The sequence below is a fragment of the Lissotriton helveticus genome, chromosome 7 (assembly GCF_964261635.1).
Source record: "Lissotriton helveticus chromosome 7, aLisHel1.1, whole genome shotgun sequence".
Classification (NCBI taxonomy): Eukaryota; Metazoa; Chordata; class Amphibia; order Caudata; family Salamandridae; genus Lissotriton; species Lissotriton helveticus.
Window position 1 is genome coordinate 1,656,283,170 of NC_136068.1, and position 20,890 is coordinate 1,656,304,059.

The 20,890-nt window shown below is 41.9% G+C and overlaps 1 protein-coding gene across 3 annotated transcripts in view; it reads right to left on the reverse strand.

The window, feature by feature from the left end:
- Positions 1–19,282, reverse strand: part of LOC144770641 (otogelin-like protein) — a 202,146-nt gene extending 182,864 nt beyond the window's left edge. For 2 of the 3 annotated variants that reach the window (XM_078655337.1, XM_078655336.1), the window contains exons 1-2: positions 19,202–19,276; positions 9,994–10,029 (exon numbers count right to left, since the gene is read on the reverse strand). In XM_078655337.1, coding sequence (XP_078511463.1) covers positions 9,994–10,029; positions 19,202–19,241 — 76 coding nt within the window. In that variant the 5' untranslated portion in view covers positions 19,242–19,276. Of the gene's footprint in view, positions 1–9,993; positions 10,030–19,201 lie in introns of all 3 variants that reach the window. The other variant, XR_013598964.1, reaches the window with a different exon arrangement.
- Between the last annotated feature and the right edge of the window lie 1,608 nt (positions 19,283–20,890).

Genomic DNA, 20,890 nt, shown 5'->3' on the forward strand with positions numbered 1-20,890 from the left:
AAAACGTGAAAAGGAGTAAATCCAAACATATCCGGATTTAATATATCTTCTGAGCTCGATTCAAGCATACAATTGTTAAAGTATAAAACCTTTTATATTTTTTTTTAAAATACCAAGGTGTGTACATTCGGTCACACACGAAAGTTTAAAAAGACATTCGGCTCCATTTAATGAAAATGTTCATAATATTAAAAAAGAAGCCTAGGTTTAGTCTCTTTGACGTAGTATAAGTTCTTTGATGGGTCTATGAAGAAATTCAATAAGTTCAGATTGCAAAGTTTTCACGAAATATATAGGCGGGTGCGCGCAGTCGGTCGCGCACGAAAGCCTGGAAATGCGCTATCCATTTTATTGAGAACTGTTGCCGAGAGTGCGCACACCGGGTCGTGCACGAAAGTTTAGAAAGGCTATTTTTATTTACAGGCAAATTTTAATGCGTTGAAAAAAAGGCAAGGTACAGACTTTCTAATTCTGTATCGCTTTACAAGGAGTCTGTATGCAACTTGAACAGTGAAGAAAATGGCTTGTTTCTGAAAAAAATATTGCCAGAACTTTATTGACAAAAGTATAGGTTGTATACACGAGATATTTCTGAATTAGCATTTTAAAAACCTATGAAATTCACTGAAAAAACCATAGGTTTTACACACGTTATAGTTAGGAAGTAGCATTTACAAACCCTAAGAAATTCACTGAAAAAACCATAGGTTTGACACCAGTTATAGTTAGCTGGAAATTTTACTGATATAAAACCAATGAAATTCCACGTTATAGTTAGTTGGACTCACTATAACTTGCGCGTGTAATGCACTGCTGATGATGTCACATATTACATCACTCATGACATCACTGATGACACCATCCTTGTGACTCAGTGACAGACCTCCTTTCACTGTAATCTAACCCTTGAAATTTTATATTCAAAAATAGAAACTAAAATGTTCAAAAAAATGGAGATACCCATACCAGTTACAACAACCAATTCAATAATTCCACCATGTATATACACATGCACTAATTCACCAACAGTTCTATATAGTCACTCATACATATATTCACTAATCATATGTAGTGATACACCTACACATCCTGTTACACACCGACAGTCATCCAAAAGTTATTCACACACATACTCACACATGCAAATAAACTATTGAACCTACATTTATTTGCATAAAACAAATATACACACACTACCACTTTACTTCTAAGGAAACTTACACATACTTACTCTCATAAAAAATCACTTCTAGAAACACATACTAATTTAAACAGGAACTTTTACAATCCCTCACTCTCACATATAGTCACTTATATACATCAATATTCACATATACTACATTAAAACATATGTAGTTACTGATAAAGACACTAATAAGACAGTCATTCACTCACTAACACAGACATATGCACACGAATCCACCCATACAGTCCTGCACATATGCTGTCTTCAAAACACATACAAACAGAGACTCAGTCATTCTTGCATCTATGTACTAAGTAATACTCCCACCAAAGCATGCAAACACTTATACTGATACTAAGGAAAACATCTAATCACCTATATACATACACATGTTCCTACTCATCAACCCATGCAGCCACTCATACACAAAGTGAAACACTAATACATGTATTTAAATATTTAAGCATTACTCACTAATATATGTATTCACTAAGATATTCAATAATATATACATATATAACACATATTTATTTTTCAGAAAGATACACATTCACTGGATGGTGTCATCAGTGATGTCATGAGTGATGTAATATGTGACGTCATCAGCAGTGCATTACACGCGCAAGTTATAGTGAGTCCAACTAACTATAACGTGGAATTTCATTGGTTTTATATCAGTAAAATTTCCAGCTAACTATAACTGGTGTCAAACCTATAGTTTTTTCAGTGAATATATATATATATATATATATATATGCTGCTTGTCTTATGGTCTTCCCGCCTCTTTGTTCCTGTGTTTGCCTTCCTTCTAGATCTAACTTTACACATCCTGTCCAGTCTTGTATATTCAGATTCATTGTCTTTTGTTATATGTTCCTATTCTGACTGCTTTTTCCTGTTCTTTTCTAGTTAGTGTACCGATTTCCAGTATTCACAGTTCAGTGTATCCCAGTCTTGTCCCTGACCCTTATTCATTGCTTAGAAGGGTCCCAGTCAGACTCAAAGGTGTGTGCCTTTGGCGCAGAGAACCACCCAGCTCTCCTTGTCCATATGAGCTGCTGGGCATCTCCCTAAACTCTGTGAAATTAGACTGCTCCTTGTTAAAAACAATTCATCTCACAGAGCCTGGTTCACATATAGCACTACTACAAATTGTCCAAAATGCAATGCACAAACTAAATGCAGCGTTTTATGACTCTGCATTCTCCATATTTATGTTTTTTCACTTCTCTGCCATGACTGCAGACTCAGGAAACCTCACACATTGTTAGTGAATTCCAAGAATGTAATAAACCTACTACCAAGTGTGAGTATAACTTTGTTAATCAGACCCTTACAGATCACTTTAGAGGAGCCGATAAACTATTATTTATGATAGTTTGTCTATCATTTCCCTGCTCTAATCTTCCTTTTGTTTGTACTTGTGTTATATTCATACTTTTACCATGTTACCTTGCCTTGTTCTGAGCTCTACTATTATCCATGACAGATTATAGGGGTGGGCGGAATTTGCGTAGTCGTGCTACGCAAAGTTCCGCGAAGCGTCAAAAAAATCTCCACGAGCAAGCAGAATTCTGCGAGCTCGTGGAATTGCTTGCACGGCCAGAAGAATTGTTGTCTCCAGCAGTGACCATGTGTGTCTGTAACTTTGCCACCGCACTGAAAGGCGCCGGGGTCCCTTGAGCGAGCTGTCCATAATAGTGGGTAAAGGGTGGGAAGATGTTGCACACCGCTAGTGTGTGTGGGGTGGGGCTTCTATGCAAGTTCACATGCCTCTTGTTTATAAAAGGTCAGAGACCGATTAGAGCAGCAGATGAGGAGAGAGAATCTCCTGGTCACAGGAACTTGCGGGAAGGATTACCCTTGAGAAAGTCATGAATGAAAGACCTCCATCATGGATCACAGCTAATTTTCGATGGTAGATATGGGGAGAAAGCACACCTGCCCAGCCTCGACCGAGCGCACGTTTTTTTGGGCTGATTAATGCTTTAGCGAATTTGAGCTTTAACTCGGGCAACTTTTTTATGTCTGTAAGTGCTTCCTGTTGAGGTTGAATTGTTCTGACAGGAGCGATGTGCAAGAATGAATCCAGCCCAGCATATTATTATCCAAGAAGATGCCACCGTGTTGTGCAATAACTCTACTCAACTTGAGTACTACTGGCTAAACAGTAAATGCTACCTCGTTGGGTAAATGACAATGTATAGTGCCTTTCCTACAATATAGCTGCATAAAGGGCCAGAAGAGTTGTCTCCAGTGACCATGTGAGTCTGTTAACTTAGTCACCATGACAAAAGGCGCCGGGGACCCTCGAGTGAGTTGTCCACCATTGTGGGTAAAGGGCGGGAAGACGTTGCATACTGCTAATGTGTGTGGGGCGGGGACAAACGGGCAGGGCATCTTTCTATGCAAGTTCACATGCCTCTTGTTTATAAAAGCAAAAGACACAAAATTGATAGACGGAATGCAGAACAAATCAGAACATTCACCCCCAGTCAAGAGATCTGGGTAAATCCATAATTCTTTTGCTCACCATGCCACCCCAGTTTAGACCTTGCCATATGCAAATCATTATTGACCCTGTACCTCATGGGAACAGTCCAGCCCGAACGTCCAAGCCAGGTCCTCCCTGGACCGGAAACAAGAATCCTATGACCGGTTTCGGGGTTTCACCCCTCTTCAACCAGGATAGCTTGATTCCAGTCGCACAGTGATCCCAGGACCCAGTTCTGGGCATACCTGAAGCACTTAGGGCGATAAAGCAAAAGACACACAATTGATGGACGGAATGCAGACAAATTGGAACATTAACCCCCAGTCAAGAGATCTGGGTTAAATACATTAATCCTTTGCTCAACTCGCCACCCCAGTTTAGACCTGTCCATATGCAAATCAGTCTTGACCCTGTCCCTCATGGGAACAGTCCAGCCGGAACTCCCAAGCCAGGTCCTCCCTGGACCGGAAACAAGCATCCTGGGACCGGTTTCGGGGTGTCCCCCCTCTTCAGCCAGGATAGCTTGATTGCAGTGGAACAGAAAGCCCAGGACACACGTCTGGGCATACTTAGGGCGAGAAAGCAAAAGACACACAATTGATGGACGGAATGCAGAACAAATTAGAACTTTCACCCCCAGTCAAGAGATCTGGGATAAATCCATCATTCTTTTGCTCAACATGCCACCCCAGTATAGACCTGGCCATATGCAAATCAGTCTTGACCCTGTGCCTCATAGGAACAGTCCAGCCCAAATTGCCAAGCCAGGTCCTCCCTGGACTGGAAACAAGCATCCTGGGACTGGTTTCGGGGTTTTACCCCTCTTCAGCCAGGAGAGCTTGATTCCAGTGGCACAGTGAGCCCAGGACCCATTTCTGAGCATACATGGCAGATTTAGGGCAAGAAAGCAAAAGAGACACAATCAATGGATGGAATGCAGAACAAATCAGAACATTCACCCCCAGTCAAGAGATCTGGGTTAAAACTATCATTCTTTTGGTCAACATGCCACCCCAGTTTAGACCTGGCCATATGCAAATCAGTCATGACCCTGTGCCTCATGGGAACAGTCCAGCCCGAACTGCCAAGCCAGTTCCTCCCAGTCATAGATACAAAGGCCTCCATCAAGGATCACAGCTAATATTCAACAGTAGAAATGGGGAGAAAGCACACCTGCCCAACATCGACCGTGCTCACAAATTTTTTGGGCTGATTAATGCGCTACTGAATTTGAACTTCAACTCTTGCACTTGCTTTATTTATATCTGTAAGTGCTTCCTGTTGAGGTTTAGTTTTTGTGACAAGAGCATCTTGCCAGAATGAATCCTGCCCTGCATGCCACCGCTTTGTGCAATACCTCTACTCGGCTGGAGTACTTTCTATTGGCTAATCAGTAAGTGCTACCTCGTTGGGTAAATTTATAGTGCTTTTCCTACACTACAGCTGTGTAAAAGGCCAGAAGAGTTTCCAGTGACCATGTGTGTCTGTAACTTTGCCACCGCGCTGAAAGGCGCCGGGGTCCTTCGAGTGAGCTGTCCATCATTGTGGGTAAAGGGCAGGAAGATGTTGCATATCGCTAGTGTGTGTGAGGCGGGGCCAAACAGGCAGGGTACAATGCGAATTCACATGCCTCTCATTTATAAAAGGTCAGAGACGGACCAGAGCAGCAGATGAGGAGAAAGAACGTCCTGGTCACAGGAACTACACGGGGATTGTGCTCTAAATAGTCATGGATGCAAAGACCTCCATCAAGGATCACAGCTAATTTCAAATGGTAGATATGGGTAGAAAGCACACCTGTCCAGCCTCGACCATCCTCACAAATGTTTTGGGCTGATTAATGCGTTACTGAATTTGACCTTCAACTCGGGCACTTGCTTTATTTATATCTGTAAGTGCTTCCTGTTGAGGTTTAGTTTTTGTGACAGGAGCATCGAGACAGAATCAATCCTGCCTATTTATCCAAGAAGATGCCACCATTTTGTGCAATACCTAACCAATGCCTTGCCCACGACTTCCGGTACGCCGCAGATTTGGGAATTTTCAGCTATTCCGCATTCCTAACGGAAAGCAGAATTGCGGAAATTTCGCAAATCCCCCCAGCGGAACTGAATTTACCGCCCGCCCCTACAGATTACTTTATCCCGATCTTCGCGTGCTCCCTGACCCTTCATTTTAAAGTCTATCATATTCATTTCAACATGAGTCATATTCGTTCCAAATGGATCATATTAATTTCAAAACCAGTCATATTTAATTGTTAATTGTGTCTTCTCCATTTCAAAGTGTATAATATTCTTCTCAATTGTATTAGTTTATAAATAAAATACATTTATCATAAGGTGTCAATTCATTTCACTGAAGATTATATTCAATTAAGCCTATTATATCCATTTGACATGTCATATTTGTCTTAATACGTCAATCACTTCAGCAAGTATATCCTTTTCAATACTAATCATTATCATTTCACTGGTTGCTATATTTCTTTTCTGTAAAGGGCAGGGTTTTTTCAGTACAGTTGACATATATTTTAGTTTATGTTTATTCAATTTAGAGCATGTGTTATCGATATAATTTACTAAGTGAAGTTATTGGATTGGGTTTGCTACATACTATATTGATTCTACCATGTATCACATTACTTTTGAAATTTGCAATATTCATTCTAGGTTGTGTTATATTCATTCTCCATTGTGCTGTGTATTTCAGGGGGAGTCTTGTTTATAGAGATGTAATGTTGACACGAACAGCTTCCCCTAGAAAAGGCAATGAAAATGTAGAAAACTTTCAAGCGTTCTAAAAGGTAACTTTAAATAACTAAAGTAAAATTATTTGGTATATTCCATATGTTTGTAGATCAATTCAGTCAGTTGTTTTATTATTTAATGAGTACAGCAAGTCAATACAATTAGAAGAATAAATATAATAAAATGGTCATTTTGTAAGAAAGTGTATTTATTAATGTGTGGTGATTGAAGTTATAGTCAACCATGATTAAAAGCAGGGAGAAATATGAAGAATGTAATTATAAAAGGCAAGGTTATGATGAAGAACATACTTTTAAGGGATATTGAGAAAAATGAGCATGCTTTCCCGACTTTATTGGTGGGAAATTAAGCGAAAAACATTGGATGAGTCAGACATGGTTCGCATAGAGATGAACGGAGGACGGAGTTCGCTGAATTCTACTCTGCCATTCTTGTGAAGTTGTCTACAAACTCTGTGAAATTCCACGGAGTTTCGCCTGCACTGAATTTGCAATGCAGAGCAATAGAAATCCATCATCTGTGCTCATTTCGAGATGTATCCCTAATTCTGGGCATGTGCATTCCCGAACCCTTTACAAGAAGCTGGTGCAACCCACCCTGCCACATAAAAAGTGAATGCATCTACAGCTTGCAGCAGAAAACATATCAGTCGTTTACAGTCCATAGCTCCAGGTTCCCAACACCCTCACGGGTTCAGCCCTTATCAAAGTCAGGGGTCTGCGTATTACTCCAAATCTACTCATGCTGCAAGCATTTTTGAACAGTTCTCTGGGGCAGTTGAGACTGGCAGAGTGTGCTCTGCCTGTCAAAGTCTAGCCTCTGATTACTACAACACCCATCCAACACACTTAGGTCAGTCTCTGGACACATGCAGGAGCTTGGGGATCAACAGGGCAAAAAAAGGACCAGGGTAACTCCATTAATTAATTAATTAATTGCGGGTTTATATAGCGCTAGGAATCGACTCCCGGAGGAGTATCTCCACGCTTCGACCGCTGGGGAACCCGTCCTGGCTCACCCTGAGAGATGGTCCCTGATGGGTATCTCTAAGGTGCGACCAAGCATCCCCGGTGGTCTGGGGGGGCCGTTGTGAAGATGAGGCAAGCTGATGCCCAGAGTTGCCGAGTGTGGTTTCTGACTAGAGTAGGCACCGAGGCGAGAATTATCGAGTCCGCTGACCCTGGTCCACGACCCTGCAGCGTCGGGAATCGAACCCTGGTCCCCGGCCGTTCTCTGCTTACGGGTCTGCCGCCTCTAACCAGTGAGCCACACTTCTCCACTCTCCATGTGCTTGGGAGACTAATCACAGGGCTAGAGATCTCAGATTGCCAGATGTCAGCAGAGATACATATGCCACCATATGACACCATATGCCTAGAAAGCAGCTCCTACAAACATGATTCCAGATGAATCTCGATTTCAATATCATCATTCATACTAGTCATCCATACAATGTTCACATATCTGCTTGACGCTAAAAGAATACGTATTATACAGTGCATTATTCCAAATACTCTGTGATTTAAAGACACAATTTTAGATGAATCCAATCTAACAAAATAACCAAATAAGCAATTTGAAGTAAAAGGACCACTTCATGCTTTCACTTTAAAGTTACCTTAAGTACCATACAGCCAAACCGTTTGCACAGAGATTAATCCTTTCTGAGCACAATCAGCAGATGCAGGTGGCTCCTTCGAGGCTGCAGCTGTTGCCTCTATTATGCTGCAGTGATCCCTCCGAAAGGCTAGCATGCTGCTGAAAACACCAGCTAAAAGTTTAAAGAAGCGTGGATCCTCGAGAACTGAAAGGATAACTGTTCTTGGGTCACAACAACACAGAAGAGCAAAAACTAGACCTTGTGTGTTCCAAATCGATGCATGAAACAGCAAGGAGCTGCCTTGGATGAGATTCCTCAGAACATCTTAGAGGAATCAAAGCTGCCTGGTACACATCCTTGAAGGGTGAATAACCAATAGCCATCATGAAGCCCAAGGCTGCGCATCCTCCATGGCGCAGCCTCCAGCACATTACACAAGGCTGATTGAGCTGGCCATGCACATTTAATCATTGCCCTAACACATCCACGTGGGTGGAGGGAGGCTGCGATGAGCATAGAGGGTAAACTCCTGCAGGCTTATCTATGGTGCTTCCTCATTTAATGAATTCTCTTGGGGTCGGTAGCAAACTCAGCCATGTGCTGGATGGTGAACTGTTTTACCGAACTCCACACTCCAAGCAGAGCACGGGGTGGAAAAATTCCGCAAACTCCACAGGTGGAGCATGAGTAGAGACATAAGAAACACTATTTGTGCCAGATTCATAGTTTAATAGAAAATATTGCATATTTAATACAAAAAATATGTATCTTACCATATGTGTGATAAAAACTGGGAGGAGTGTTACAATATATGCAGATAATTATTCTGTGAACATTGCAAATTGTGTAAACCTTTAGCTGTATAAAAAAATTGCACTCCCCTTATATGAAGTGACGTGTTATACCTCTAAATGCAATATATGTATCTTACATCACAAGAAGGCTCTAATCGTAGCTCATTAAGTTAGAAACTTTACTTATTCTTTAATTCAATCAGTGAAAATAGACTTGAAGTCCCAACATTAGAAGTAATACTTGTTGAACTATAGGACCATCAAATGAGCTAATATTTCAGTTAAGGCTTGGTTCTCTTTCCTACTACAATATAATATTGAGAATGCAGTGGGGAATCACAAAAAACACAATTTAACGGAGCCGGGTCGCTTTGTACAAGAGACAACAGGGACTATGTAACAAAATGCTTTTGTCTGATGCCATTTCATGTCTTTGGTGGTAAGATAGACAGTACTTGGTCAGAGCTTATGGAATTATGCATCAGGAAAGGGCTACATTATGCAGCAGGGATGAGTAAATTACGCAGCAGGAAAAGGCAAGCTATGCAGCATAATAAGGCACATGTCATGACAGTATTATTTAATTGTTTTGTCATTTTTTAAACCATGTTACCACTGTCTGGGCATCGGTTGCATCACACTAGGACCACATTTAACTCCCAGATATAGCAATAAGGAACAGAAAAGTGAAAGGTCAAGCTTTGCAAAGGTCCTCCTGCTGTGCAGCAACACGTCACTGTGTTTTTAGTTACTGTTTAACTGTTTAAGCTAGAAACAACATTCTTTTTGGGGCTGAAATCTGCAGCCTATGCAGCAGATAAAGGATTATGTGGAAAATGCAGCAAATCTATAATTATGTGAAAAATGCCACACAATTGCACAATCACATTATTCCAGGGGCCTTGTACTTGGTAAAAACACATTTTGGGACTATTATGAAAGCAGGTTTCTGAAGGTAGCAATGTGTGATAAGAATGTTTTGCATACTTGTTGCATGACAGTTTGCTGTGATGCTGATTGCTCTGTTGTTTTTTCTGTCAAAAGATTTTCACATAATTCAGAACTTATTTCAAAATCAGTATAATAGCTTCTCTACACATTGTCCTCTCAATCACCCCTTTAGACTACATGCACAATAGTTTCCTTACCATGTTCTTTTCCGATGACGGACATTAAAGGCAGTACTGTGAAAAACAATCAATACATTTTAATTATGGCACACAGAGATTACAAACACAAACATTATGTCTTGCAATAACATTTATGAGGAAGGTCAAAATAGATATGTATATATAAATATACATTATGTGGCGACTTTAAGTCCTGTAAAAATTGCCAGCTGAGCCCTGAAATATACAGCCTACCAGGCATTTCCATTTTGTATTGATTCATTTAGTGACAGTTTGACATACAAATTTAAGAAATTGAGAAAAAAGTGTTTAAGAACAATAAATACAATGCCTCTCGGAACTTGAAACTTAGGAGAGTGATGCAAACATGGTTGCATTCAGACCAATACATTATCTGTGGTTCAGATAAAGGTGAAAATGTAATTATCTGGCAGAAATATATGTATTTGGCTGAAGCATACATGCAGGTAAGTGATGAGACAAAATAACCAGAAATGATTATGTAAAGCTCAAAGAATGTTTTTACATAGCTTTGAATGGGTGGTTAGAGTACAGATGAATGTCATTTTTTGAGAATCCTACACTGGAAATTACCAGGCCCGTACCTATTGCTCAAAGTACATGAGAACAAGACTCGTCACCCTGGCAGAACAATAATCTCTGCAATAGGAAGCTGACTGGAGAACGTATGGAAATTGGTAGACTTTTGTCTACAGCCATTGGCTCTGGAACTACCCTCATATATTAGGGATTTCACTGAATTCCTGAAGAGAATATTAAACATTCATTGGGAAGAGGACTATCTCATGGCCTGTCTGAGTGTGAACTCACTCTATACCAGCGTTAGACCTGAGGATTGGTTATAGGTAGTGAAACATTTTGTTGAAGTTGAGACTAGGGAGCTAATTTGAACACATTGAGATTCTGCTTAATACGATTGTATGCTGCCTTAAGAGTAACATCTTATTATTCTGCAATGTAATCTACAAGAAATGCAGAGAACTGCAATGTGCACCTGCTTTGTCCCCAGTTATGCTAATTTGCATATGGGCTGGAGGGGGAAGTAGGTGCTCTGTAGTACAGATTTACAGGAATGTGGACTAGGTACATTGATGACCTTTTCCTATTATGGAAGGGGAGCCATAAATCTGCTGATGATTCTGCATGGAAACTAAACGTCAATGAACTTAATCTTACATTTGCAAGCCATATTAGTAACAGCTGCATTGAAGTGCTTGATGTAAGATTACAAATAGTAGGCACCAGCTCACATCAACAGTATTCAGAAAGGAGACATCAGGCAATACTACACTCCATGCCATGAGTTGTCATCCAACAGCACTCAAAAATAGCATACCCTATGGGGAATTCCTTAGGACGAAGAGGATCTGTAGCTCACAATTACTCTTTGATTGAGTAGAGGGTGTTATGACAGGAAGACTGAAGGAGAGGGGGTGCAGTAAAGATATTCTGACTAAATCAACACCTATAGTTAAAACACATTCAAGAGCTGAACTACTGTTCAAGAAATCACCGGAGTGGTTTACAGTAGAGAAAGAGTGTACGTTTATTACCATTTGCAGTGAGCATCATAATTCAGTTTGACAGCCTCTATTGAAGCACTTGCATACTGATCAACAAGATACAATAGTTGGACAAGATATTAGCTCTAAGCCCTCTTTCACTTACAGAAAGCATCAAACCATCAGCGATACTTTAGTGAGAAATCAGATTGGCATGGATGGTTGTTGGCTGAAACCTATGGAGGGCTTCAAGAAATGCAGCAGATGCAAAGCCTGTTTACATGGAGTGAATATCAGCAACATCAAAACTGAGAATTGAGAGAAAATAATGATCCAGAAACCATTGGACTGCATATCTGATTATGCAATCTATCTGCTTGGATGTCCTTGTCTTAAATGTCATATAGACAGCACTAAGCATCAGGTCCATTAGCGTATTTTACTGCATATATGGCATTTCAAGATCCAGACCAGCCCCAGAACGAGTGTACGTGCACCCTCGCCGACAGACCCCTTGACCTCGAACCGGGTTCACCACCACCATCACCGACCTCTTCACACCCCACCCCATCATTTTCATGGACTACATACTCATCAGAGACCTCAACTTATACTTCAACAACCTCAGCGACCCCAAATCCGCCACCCTCCTGGACAACCTCGCCAACCTCGGAATGAAACAACTTATCACCACCATTACCCACATGGCAGGTCAAATCCTCAACCCCATCTTCACAGGAGGTAACAATATCCACTTCAGCCACACCACGCAACCCCCCTGGATGGGCCACCACTGTGTAAATGTCCGGGTCAACAAACACACCGCCCCCGAACTAGCACCTCGCCCTCTACAAAGGAACTGGTGCAAGGTCAGGAGGGGCACCTCAAGTCCACCTTCAACCATGATGCCCCCTACCTCAACCAATGCCAAATTCATAGCCAAACAACTTCACAGATGGATCACCAACTGCGCAGTAGAGCTCACCCCTTCCACAACCACGACAGACAGGGCCCCAGGAAGGCCACCTGGTTCACAGCCGACCTCTAAAATTCGAAACGCATCTGCAGATGTCTCAAGAAAATCTGGAGAAACAGCAAAACTTCAGAAGACCACATCATTTAAAAGTAGGCCATGACAGAATACTACCAACCTATCAGATCCACCAAAAGGACCTTCATCCGAAACAAAATCCATGCCAATGCCAGCAACTCAAAAGAACTGTTCAGCATCATTTAGGAATACACCAAGCCCCCCAGCAAAGCCACAGACATCACATCCTCTCAGAACACACTCGCCTCCACCTGAAAATAAGATCCCTCTATGACAACTTTAACAAACAGACCACGTACACCGAACCCACTCCTTCCTCCCAAGCATTGGAAGCCAGCCTACCATCTCCTCCAGGACCTCAATCACCGCAGAAGACACCACATCGACCATGAAAGGCATTGACTCAGGAGCCCCGACATACCCTTACCCCCCGTACATCTTTCACAGAGCCACCTCCGCCATTGCACCTGAGCTACGACGCACCTTCATCGCAACCTTTGAAGCTGGCACATTCCCTGATGACTGGAAATGCACAGAAATCAAACCCCTCCTCAAGAAGCCCACAGCAGACCCTACGGACCTCAAGAACTACCGACCCATCTCTCACTTCCCTTTCACGACCAAAGTTACAGAGAAGATTGTCAACGCTCGACTAACGAAACTCATTGAAGAGAACTCCATCCTCAACCCCTCCCAATCTGGATTCCCCAGCAACCACAGCACCGAGACCACCCTATTCACAGCTACAGACAACATCCGCATCCTCCTTGACCAAGGCCGCGCCGTGGCCCTAATCCTATTCAACCTATCTGCAGCCTTTGACAACTTCCCCCACTGCACTCTCACGAGCTGAATCCACGTTTTCTGGCATTTAGGGAACCGCCCTCGACTGGATCCGCTCCTTCCTCACCGGCAGAACCCAAAGAGTCAGACTTCACCTCTTCCTCTCTGAACCAATGGAGATCAACTGTGGAGTACCTCAAGGATGGTCGCTCAGCCCCATGCTCTTCAGCATCTACATAGGCCTCCTCGCCACCATTGTCAGACAGCATGGACTCAGCATAGTATCCTATGCCGATGACACCCAGCTCATCCTCTCACTCACTGAGGACTCCCTCACTGCCAGACTCAGCTTGCAGGAAGGAATGAAGTACATCGCTTCTTGGATGAGCAGCAGCTGCCTGAGGGGGAACATCCTTTACGACGCGGATGTTACCCCGCAGTACCTTTACAACGCATATTTTAGAATGCAAGTCGTAACCACGACTCGTGCTGGAGGTCGCTAAAGGACAAGGAATAGTAGATTTACTATTCCAACACCTTCCCTACTGTACGTAGGCTGGTGTTGGAATAGTAAATTAAATTATTACTTAGTCCGCACCCCTACAGCGCAAGTCGTAGTAACGACTTGCGTTGTAGAATACGCGTTGTAATGGGACGCGTGGTAATACCACGCGTCGTAACAACATACATCCCTGCCTGAGGCTTAACTCAGAGAAAACAGAAGTTCTTGTCCTCAGACCCTCCGCCTCTGCATGGGACAACATTTGGTGGCCCACTGCCCTCAGTTGCCCCCGATCCCGCACAGACCACGTCCCGAACCTCAGACACACTATCACTAAATAATGTCATAAGTGATATCATTTGAGATGTCATCAGTGATGTCACTGACCATTTCATGAATGATGTAATATGACATCATCAGCAGTGCATTGCAGGGGCGCAAGTTATAGATAGCACAACTAACTATAACGGACACATTTCTTTGGTTTTGTACGAGTGAAATGTCCAACTAAGTATAACGTCCCTGAAACCTATGTTTTTTTCAGTAAATTTCTAAGGTTTTTTGAATGCTAATTTCAAACTATAACGTCTGTGAAACCTATAGTATTTTCTGTGAATTTCAAAGGTTTTTTAAATGCTAATTTCTAACTGGAACGTCCCTGAAAATTATGTTTTTTTCTGTGAATTTCTAAGGTTTTGTAAATGCTAATTTCTAACTTTTCCTACAGAGATAGAACATGTGCAGAAAGAGGAAGAAAGGTGCAGAATGAAGCAAGGGAAATGCAGAAAGAGGCAACAGAAGTCCAGAAAGAGGAAGAAAGGTGCAGAAAGAAGTAAGAGATATGCAGAAAGAACCGACAGAGGTGCAGAAAGAGGTCTTGTTGCAAAGTCATCCTTTGCCCTGGCACCCCCCAACTTGTTTTCTGACCGGTACTGGTGGTAACTAACTCTGACTGAACCTGGACTCGGCTTAACTAGGCCCGGATCCAGTGCTATGCTGGAAGACACTTAGAATACAGTGAAAACACCTACATACACTAGCGTACACTATGGGTTTGGGTACCCCTGTGATTGGCATGACCTCCCCTGTAAGGCCCTAGTACATAATAGGGTAGGGGGATTAAAACTGCATCTAAGTCCCCAGCAAATAATAGGGCATGGCAGTTTAGAGGCCAGCAGCCCTTTTCTGCACTTGCATGTGTGTAAAAAAAGCAAGAGAGGTACAGAAAGAAGCAAGAAAGTTGTGAAAAGAAGCAAGAGAGGTGCGGAAAGATGAAAGAGCAGTGCAGTAAGAAACAACAGAGTTGCAGAAGGAGGCAAGAGGGGTACAAAAAGAGGTACAAGAAGAGCAGAAACAAGCAAATAAGATGCAGAAGGTGCAAGAAGTGTGCAGAAAGAAACAAAAGAAGTGCCGGAAGAAGAATTAGAGGTGCAGAAAGAGGGATGAGGGGTGCAGAAAGAAGCACGAGTGGTGCATAAAGAAGCAACAGAGGTGTGAAAAAAGCAAGAGAGGTGCAGTAAGAAGCAAGAGCAGTGCAGTAAGAAACAACAGAGGTGCGGAAGGATGCAAGAGTGGTACAGAAAGAGGCAGAAGGGTTGCAGAAAGAAGGGACAAAGGTACAGAAAGAAGCAAGAGAAGTGCGGAAGGAAGCAACAGATGTGCAGAAAGAGGGATGAGGGATGGAGCAAGAGGCAAGAGAAGTACAGAAAGAAGCAACAGAGATACAACATGGGGAACAGGGGTGGAGAAAGTAGCAAGAGGGGTACAGAAAGAAGCAAGAGAGGTGCAGAAAGAAACAAAAGAAGTGCAGAAAGAAGGAACAGAGGTTCCGAAAGAGGGATGAGGGGTGCAGAAAGAAGCATGAGGGGTGCAGAAAGAAGCAGAGAGGTGTGAAAAGAAGCAAGAGAGGTGCAGAAAGAAGCAACAGAGTTGCAGAAGGAGGCAATAGGGGTACTGAAAGAGGCAAAAGAAGAACAGAAACAAGCAAAAGAGATGCAGAAAGAGGCAAGAAGGTTGCAGAAAGAGGGAAGAGGAGTGCAAAAAGAGGCAAAATGTGTGCAGAAAGAAGTGTGACGTGCAGAAAGACACAAAATACGTGTAGAAAGAACCGAGGTGCAGGAAGAGGCAAGATGGGTGCACAAAGAGGGAAGAGGGTTGCAGAAAGAGGCATGTGGGGTACAGAAAGACGCAAGAGATGTGCAGAAAGAAACAAAAGAAGTGCCTGGAAGCGAGAGGTTTCTAGCTCTTGCATCCATGTACAAAGCAGAAGTTTGCTTTGACAGGGTGGGAGCCATGCACCCGCCCTGTCATAGCAAATGGCAATGTCCTGAGTGTGGGCACCCCGGGACATTGCAGGACCCAGCCCTGGGGGTGGCAGTCCCCAGGGCACCAGGAGGGGGAACCCTCCCATCATTTTCACAACCCCAGGGAGGTGGTGGTCAATGTACCTGCACTTCATTTACGTATGCCATGGGGAGCTAGTGGTCCCTCGGGCCTGGTGCGGATGCTCTATCCCCCCCCGGGCTGTGCGGGGAGCCCCACATATCATAAACTAAGCACACAGGGGCTGCATAATTAGGTATTGCCCCCGGGACCTGACCCACCCGGGGCCTTATAGAGAATGAAGCGCCGGAGTCTGTGCTTCATTTTTAAAATCTTTTTCGGCTGGATTAACACACCCAGCGCGATTACTTTTTTGGGCCCTCGGGATCCTTGTGGAACCCCCTGAGCAGGCCTACTGGGTCAGAGTGTTTCTACCAAACCCCCTTGTCCTGTTTTTATAATGTTTTAACTGATTTATGCAAGATGGCTGCCAACACTTCCTGGTTTGGAGTGTTGGCAGCCAATCAGAATGAAGCTCGTGATCCACAGGGTTTGCGTTTTATTTTTTCAATTTCTCATTAACTACTGAACAGATTTTCACCATTTAAAAAGAAGCACACTTTAGGAATCAAGACCTACTGTTTTGCCAAATTTGGTGCAATTAAGTTCAGCAGTTCGGGCTGTAGCTTTGCCTATAGTGCCTACGGAAATTAACATTGGGGACACTTGTTGTGGGACCCACCTTTTTGCTTGTCCTCCACTTGACGAATTACCCCAAAATGTTTCAAGACAGGAGCTGACTTGAGGGAACCATTCGTTTTGAAAATGTTGCGAAGATTCGTGAAAAGGCGCCAAAGATATTGGCTGAAGAAAAAAAGCGTATTAAATAGAAAAAGGTCCTAACTACAGCTACCTACTGGTGACCGCCAGTGGGTAATATAGATTTATGTGTTTTGTTTTTAGACCTGACACCTAATTGACTGCTCTATATATTGTACATTTGACACTTTGTGGAGACTTTAGGTCCTGTAAGAATTGCCAGCCGAACCCTGAAATATATAGCTTACCAGGCATTTCCATGTTTGATACCAGTGAAATGCAAAAGTAAGTGTTTCAACCACACCATGGTAGTAAAGGCCTTACACAAGCCACATCTCTGATATGCTCCACCACGGACGGTCTGATTAATGCATAGACGATTGTTCAAGGTGTACATAAAATGTCTGTTAAATTCATCATTACGTGTAATAGAACAAACATTAACATAGGTTATCCCTTATCCTTACAGTTTATCCTCATCCTGGGCCAGACACAGTGACTGCTTCATAGCTCACAGTAGTTAAAGATACAATCTGTTCATCCTGATGAGTAAAATAAGGTTAAAATTCTTACAAACCCTCTCACAAATTTATATTTTTAAAGTTGAACACTGGGCAAATTTATTTAATCTAATCTTGCTACCTCACATGGTGACAATTCCCTTTCTTGCTTCATTGTGCTTTATCTTTTCACGGACTGGGACACATTTTTTCTATCTATCCGGTTGTATCAATTCACACTGGCTGTCTTTAAACCGCCTCTCTAAATGCAAACAATGAGTAATGCACGCCCTTCTGGTGGCACAGAAATGTATCATATAGTGAGAACATTGTATCTGAAATACATGTTTTTTCACAGAATTCAACTCTGATCCATTGTGCCTTCATTTCCTGACGAAGGCGCTGTCTGGTGCCGAAACGAGCATAGAACAAACACAACAGTTTATCATCATGATGTCACCTTTTCTTTCATTTACTATGACTATGAGTAAAAGCTATTGATTATCATCATTGTCCTTGTTGAAAAATATTGTGAATTATTTTGTGTGTTGTTTGTACACTGTATGAATGAAGATATGAATGACGATATGAAGGAATTAGTATAAATGAGGTATTGTTTTAGCATTAAATGACATTTTCAGTATCTAATGGATCATCAATAAAATATCATTTTTATATTATAAAAATATCAGATAGTATGGTTCTTTTTTTGTGTATACATTGTTGAAATTGTGTTTTGATGGTATCTTTTGTTTCCTTAATTATTTACACTACATGTTCTCAATATACACATGTTGTGGGATATTTTCGAATTATGTATTTTCTACATACTTGATCAGTCCGCATAAACCGCAAAATCTACCAACAACCTCTTATCACAACACACTGGTTTGCTCTTTCTCCCCATGACCTTTTTATTATCTCTTTATTTCATTCTTGTCAGGTTTGTTCTGTTCCCATAAGATTTAGCTTCATTTTTGAGATGCCATCAGGTGAATGGCAGTGGTAGTAAGAGTGGATTCATTTTTTTAAGGATAGCCAACATGTGTTTAAAGTAAGTTCAGACTGGGGTATATGGCAATCTGGTGGCACCCAAAGGATCTGTCTGACAGGTGAGTGAGTTTGCAGTGTTATGGGCTGTTGGTGGGTATGTTTTATGGTGTGGTAAGACATTCTTTTCCTCTGCATTAGAACAAGCATTGGCTACAGTTCGCACAGATGTACGCAGAAGCCCATATCTTGCAAAATGCAAGCATATATTGTCTTTATAAGTTCAAAACTACTCTGCTTTGCAAATGTCCATCACCATTTTAGCTATCCTGTTTGAAAATGGGGTCTAGCGTTTATTGTCAGTAATGCTTGGTCATGGGGTAGTAGTTATTATGATGCATTGTAGGTTTGGCAGCAGTTTTCTGTTCTTTTTATAGTGTTTGTGATATGCAGGACAAGGGAGTCCTAAGAAAATACTAATGAAAGAAATCTAGCTTAGTGTTATTAGGTTTGCCATATATAAGAAAGGAGCTTGGATCGAGATCAAGGTAAATCTGAAAGTTGGGTATTTATTTAAGCTCATGTTACAACTTTGAACTCTCATTTTCTCACTTACTGATGGATCTTCGTTAAATTTTTTCCTTGATTTTGTTTTCTCCCAGGTGGAAGGTCTACATTTTAAGTGTTGTTTGGGTGTGAACATTTCCCAATGGTTTTATATATGTTCTGAACTCACCCAGTACTATCAGCAGAGCTGCTGGGCTGCAGAGAACCATGATGGAATCACTGTTGCTTGTAGAATGCTTGCTCCAACCCTAAAAGAATATCAACATTTTAAAATGGCAGCAAATTTATAACAGTTTCTGACTTAGAAAACTGACTCAATCAACTGTTTTATTACATAAACTGTTCAATATAATCTCTGGACCAACTCTGAGTTAAGGGTAGTATGGATAGTAATTAACTGCTTCTGACCATGAACATTTTTGTGGATACATGGCAAATCCTCTAAAGAAAAATGTAATTTCAATGAATCACATGCCCGTCATAAGATAAATTCCCAAAATGTATATAACTGCAAATCAAAAATGTTGGCTGTGGTATATAGTCTATAAGCTTACATTTTGTGAACACATAACAGAAAAAGTTCTCGTAGTTACACACAGGATCTAAAATAATGGTTTGCACTCTCAAAAGAGCAAGTCTATCAGTTGGCCTGTTTTTCCACAAAACAAATAGGAATTTCTTCTATTCTAACTGGCAGTAATATATCACCCATTTATACTATTTTCTATCATTTACACCTAGGCAGTAAGAAAACCATTGTGAAATACCTTAAGCTACTCATGCAGTGAGCTACTCAAAGTCACCCAGCTCTGTGAATATTCCCCTAAGTTTTGGTTGGGCACATTAACATAGAGTAAAATACTGTTTTGGCGAAATGTATTAATGCTTCCTTGGAACAACAAAGAGTCTAGCAGTCTTACAGAAGATATTAGAACTATATCTTTCAGCTTGGCACAGAAGTCATGTTTTATGGGGAACTGATTAAATAAAATTCATGACTTTGAACCCCTAGGGCCTCTTTGACTTTCAACCGCCGTATTATGATTATGGCTGTCGGAAGTCATACTGACTAGTCATTCTGGCTGGCTACCAACAAGCTCAAGGAGCCTGTTGGGAAGCCAGAAACCGCAACATAATCCCTTACGAATGACGTTTCTGCTATCCAAATTACAATGTTGGTTTCCAACAGGCTTTTCATGTTGGGATTCCTCCTGTTAGGGGCTTGGTGGGGCACCTATCATGGCCCTCTGTAAAGCCCTGCACCATGTGGCAGGCCCAGGATGGGCCTGCCACTCGGTGCGAGGATTTACAGGAAGTCCAATTTCTCTATGGAAGCTTGTGCTATGGCCGGTTAAGACCACTGCACAAGCTCCCATAGGGAAATGGGAGGTTGTGACTGCACCATATGCGGTCGCATTGTAATAGTGTATTCGGAACCACTGACCTATGGATCCCACACCAAAATGGAGAGCAGTAGACTGAAGTCGGCCCGAAATCATAATTTGGGCCTAAGTCATTTTAGCACACTGAGACCTAAAGAAACTAATGCCTGGAATTTTGTCAACAAAATAAAGATTTGAACGTCTGACATGACTTTCAGATTACAACCATGCCTGCCTGAATTAAAATTCAGATGCATCCAGTGATTAAATTGAGGTGGTGGTTGATGCTGGGAGAGAAAGGGAAGAAAAACGCCCAAAGGAGGAAGAAGAAGAAAGAGTTTGATGGAAAAAATTGTCACAAAGGGAGAAAGCAGGAGCCTGCAAGAGGGAGGTAAATGGGCAAGGAGTGTTTGATATTCGTTTAAAGAGTCATGAGGTGAATTCCAGGCTATTGGCCTCATTACGAGTTTGAAGGT